A 5000-nucleotide genomic window follows, 5' to 3' on the forward strand; every position below is an offset into this window, starting at 1 on the left:
AGATAGAGATAGATAGAGAGATAGAGACAGATAGAGAGATAGAGATAGATAGAGAGATAGAAATAGATATATATATATATATATATATATATATATATATATATAGATATATATATTTATATATAAATATACATATATATATATATATATATATATATATATATATATATATATATATATATGTATATATATATATATATATATATATATATGTATATATAGATACATATATACACACATATATATATATATATATATATATATATATATATATATATATATATATATATATATATATATATAAATATACATACATATATATATATATATATATATATATATATATATATATATATATATATATATAAATATACATATATATCTATATATATAAATATACGTATATATATCTATATATATAAATATACATATATATCTATATATATATAAATATACGTATATATCTATATATATAAATATACGTATATATCTATATATATAAATATACGTATATATCTATATATATATAAATAAATATACGTATATATCTATATATATAAATATACGTATATATCTATATATATAAATATACCTATATATCTATATATATAAATATACGTATATATCTATATATATAAATATACGTATATATCTATATATATAAATATACGTATATATCTTTATATATAAATATACGTATATATATATCTATATATATAAATATACGTATACATCTATATATATAAATATACGTATATATCTACATATATAAATATATGTATATATCTATATATATAAATATACGTATATATCTCTATATATAAATATACGTATATATATCTATATATATAAATATACGTATGTATCTATATATATAAATATACGTATATATCTATATATATAAATATATGTATATATCTATATATAAAAATGTATATCTATGCATGTATAAATATCTATCTGTCTAGCTATATCTATATATATATATATATATATATATATATATATATATATATATATATATATATATATATATATATATATATATCTATCTATTTCATTTATATATACATACACACACATGTCTATATAGATATAGATATATATAGATATAGATTTACATAGATCTATATATCTATCTATACATATATATCTATATATATATACACATTTATCTATCTATCTATTTATAAATCTTTATATTTCTTATAATTATGTCTATATATTTTTATATAATTATGTATATTTACATCTATTAATTTTATTATCTACAACTTTATATTTTCATCTTCATACACATTTTTTTTTCTTATTTTATTTTATTATTATTTTTTTTTTTTACCTTTTTGATGATAACTCTTTCTGTAAATGTTTAAAAGGCAGGCAGGTAGCATTCCAGTTTATTTGTACTAATGTCTTCACTTCATAGAACTACAGTCACTCTGTAAACACAAACTGCTTCCGCACATTATATCCACCTTAACACAACACTCTTCCGTAACAGGCACTCTTACTTCAGTGTATAATACAATCCAGTTTGCAGCTACAGCCAGTACATGCTCGCTCTCCAAGATCTCCTCTCGCACAGCCCGCCACTCCCCTTTCGTAGCCAATTGAGTTTTGGTAGGCTTTTCAGCACCCCGAACATCCACATATTTTGGTGGGATTTTCATTGCCATGAACATAAACACTCATATTGTTATAATATGCCTTTTTGTAACAATATGAATAGACCTACATATAGATATCTCACCTTCAAACGAGCATTCCCAATTGCAAGGTAGAACACGTAATCTCTTTTGCCGATTTCCTCTGGTCGTTTGTAGAGTTCCTCTAGGAGGACCACACCTCGCTGGATGTCTGCTGGGTATCTGTCAAAACACACATACATGCATGCTAGTGTAATTTTCCAGATCAAGAAGCTAAATCATACCTCAAATCACAGTTACACCTGAAAGTTCATTACTACTTTCTCATTAAATTGAGATATGTAGACACACACACACACACTCAAAGTATTCAAATTTAACATTTCCTTGTGAAAAGTGAAAAATTGTGAAAGAAAAATCATTATTCTTAATTTGAATTTATAATACATAAAACATGTGTAACATGGATAACTATCACTTGAGAATTTTCTCCATTTCTTTATACAACTTCAGTTTATAGGAGCACATCAAATCTTGATACAGTATCTTACCTGCTACGAACTAGGAAGCAGGCGTACTCAAACTGAGTAGTGCTTGAGACTAAGCCTTTCACTAATTCATCATTGTACTTCTTTTCAAAGACCTGAAAGTTTAAAGAAGACATATGAAAAACACTTTTATGAATAGTGATACTTATGCGAAACTACAATCCTGACAGAAATGTAACATTACCAGAATGTAATGATTTGCTTGAGTAATCAAACATCACTCCTTTTTCTGTGTATTATCCAAGGCAAATTTTCTATGTCAGCTTTAACCTATTGATGCTAGTAACCGGTTTGTTAAAATTGTGCAAGGCCCAACACAATGAATACTTATAGATACATACATGCATATATACAGAAATTAATGATAAATATACATCTGCTTATCTATCTATTGACAAATACACATCTGCCTTTCTATCTATCTGGTAGATAAGCAAATCTCAAGATAGATATGCATTTCTTTCCATATATATGCATGTCCATATATCTAAATATTCATTGGAACAGGCCTTGCACAATTTTAACAAACCAGAAGAGAGTATATACACGTGCCTTGATCCACAGTGATTTTAATTCATTCATTCTAACACACTGTTAACTAATAGTAAGGGTATTAGAAGTGATTTTATCCCCAAAAGATTCAAGAAATTGGGTAGTCTACTTGGGTGATGCTTGGTTAACAAAGCAATCGACTCCTTGGTGAAAAGTGCTTATGATGCCATCTATATATAAACTACAGTGAAAACACACAACAGGGTTTTTCTGAAGGTCGCCAGAGGGTCTTAAAAGAAGAATAATAGAGTCCATAGCTGAATCTGTCAGTAAATTAATGTTTCTTTATTAACACTTGTTTACTGAAATTCAATGTGTTGGTAATATAAGCCTATAAAAGTAGAGAATAATGTAAGCTAATATACATCTGCAAGTATAATTACCATGAAAATGGTTGGATATTTTACTACATGGTCACACATTTAGGGTCACTAGCCCAGGCTACGTTTGGGAAACACTGCTATATAGGAATCCAACCCATCTTTAACATAACATAAATAACAATTATTACACATTGGAGAAGTTTAATAAAATAAAAGTATGCACAAAGTATACAAATTAGGAAAAGCAAACGTCAAAAATTACAAACTAAATCATTTTCACAAGTGCACAGTAAAAAATGAATTAGCTGATAGATAATGAATTATGTGGTCATAGAAATTTTTTCCCTTTATGCTGTCAACATGGCAAAGAACTTAAAAAAAATGGGTAGGTCTTCCCTCTTCTCTGTCATGTATTTCCTTTTCCCACAGATGATGCCAGATATGAAAAGTGTCTCGGTTTATGTCAAGCTAACCATTACATACTTTCTTCTTCTTCTTCTTTTTTACCTGATTGCCATCCACTGAAAATTTTCCAAAAGATCTGGCAAGTTTGCATGAAACCATGGCTACTACAGCAAACTGTATAGATGGAATCAATAAGTTTTCCGTTGACAATTCTAGTACTAAATGAAATTAAAAGTGGGTAATTGTTACCGAGAGCAAAGCACCCACCCAGATATTAAGTTAAAACAATGTAATGTTTTTCTAAAAGATATCCAATAATTTTAACGATTCTTGCAATTGCTTATTGTGCAAATGAATTATTGATGAGATCCAAGTACCATTTCTCTATCAACAATCTTACTTTGATAGTCCGGACAGCAAGGGAGGGCATGAAGTATATCAGAGAAATTACAGGGTAACCCAGCCTTCAATAAGAATAGAGAATAATAATGCTTAAAACCAACAAAATAAAAATTTATATCAGAAACTCTACACATGTGTCTGCCATCTCTGAATTTCTACAGATTAACTCATCAAAGCTCTACAGGAGTCCAGCCTATCATCTTCTGGTAAAATCTATGGTAAGTCACAGCTTTAAAACCCCCATTGGTAATTATACAAATTGTCCTGACAAGACTAACCGAACAATGTAAGTGTTACTGCTCGTGGGGAAGAACATTCTCTTCACCTAGGCATGTACAGCAAAATAGGGCTGCTTCCATACCGTAAAAAATAAACTAAATGCTTTTATATCAGGAAACTCCAAACTTTTGTTTGCTTCTTTCTACTGATTGGATTAGTTTGTTTTAAATATATATATATATATTTTTTGACATTTGGGGCACTTGATGGGCTCAGATATTAAACTGGGATGGTTACTGAAGTCTTTTTCTTCTTTGTTGCCATTGGATTGTCTTAAGAATAACCCAAAATCAACACAACACAAAACAAAACTTTTCTCACAATCCTTCTGTAATGAAATGGCTGGTATCAGCCTGCTAAATCTTTTGCTGGCAAAAATGCTCATGTGCATAAGATTTTTGTAAAGAACTGCATATATAAATCTTAAAACATGTAAAGGAAGTAGAAAAACATTAATAAATGACAATTAAAGCATATATGTGGAATAGCAGACACTGATATTTAGCAAAATATCATTTTGAAAAGCATGTAGTCACACATGAGCTACTTGGGATATCACAGCAATGTATCAGTTTTCCTCTCAACATAAACAAGATGAGCGCCTTGGACTCTGAGCAGTGATATGCATATTTACATTGTATAGTGGTGAATATGAGGCCACTACAGCTTAAACTATGTTGCTTCGGTATTTTTGGAAATGCAACCCCACACCTAACTTAAAGAATCTGAGCTTATCTTGTGGTTGAACATCATTCTATGTAAGTTTTCTTCTATACCATTTTCTGCACAAATTGATAATAACAGATTTAGTTGTTTTTTTAAGATTTAGTTTTAATTCCATT

The 5000-nt window shown here is 28.1% G+C and overlaps 1 protein-coding gene across 1 annotated transcript in view; it reads right to left on the reverse strand.

The window, feature by feature from the left end:
* Fis1 (fission 1 protein) overlaps positions 1 to 5000 on the reverse strand; it is a 12934-nt gene that overhangs the window by 6534 nt on the left and 1400 nt on the right. Inside the window, exons 2-3 of the mRNA XM_027363596.2 lie at positions 2201 to 2292; positions 1754 to 1871 (exon numbers count right to left, since the gene is read on the reverse strand). Coding sequence (XP_027219397.1) covers positions 1754 to 1871; positions 2201 to 2292 — 210 coding nt within the window. The remainder of the gene's footprint in view (positions 1 to 1753; positions 1872 to 2200; positions 2293 to 5000) is intronic.

Source organism: Penaeus vannamei, chromosome 17 (genome assembly GCF_042767895.1).
Source record: "Penaeus vannamei isolate JL-2024 chromosome 17, ASM4276789v1, whole genome shotgun sequence".
Lineage (NCBI taxonomy): Eukaryota > Metazoa > Arthropoda > Malacostraca > Decapoda > Penaeidae > Penaeus > Penaeus vannamei.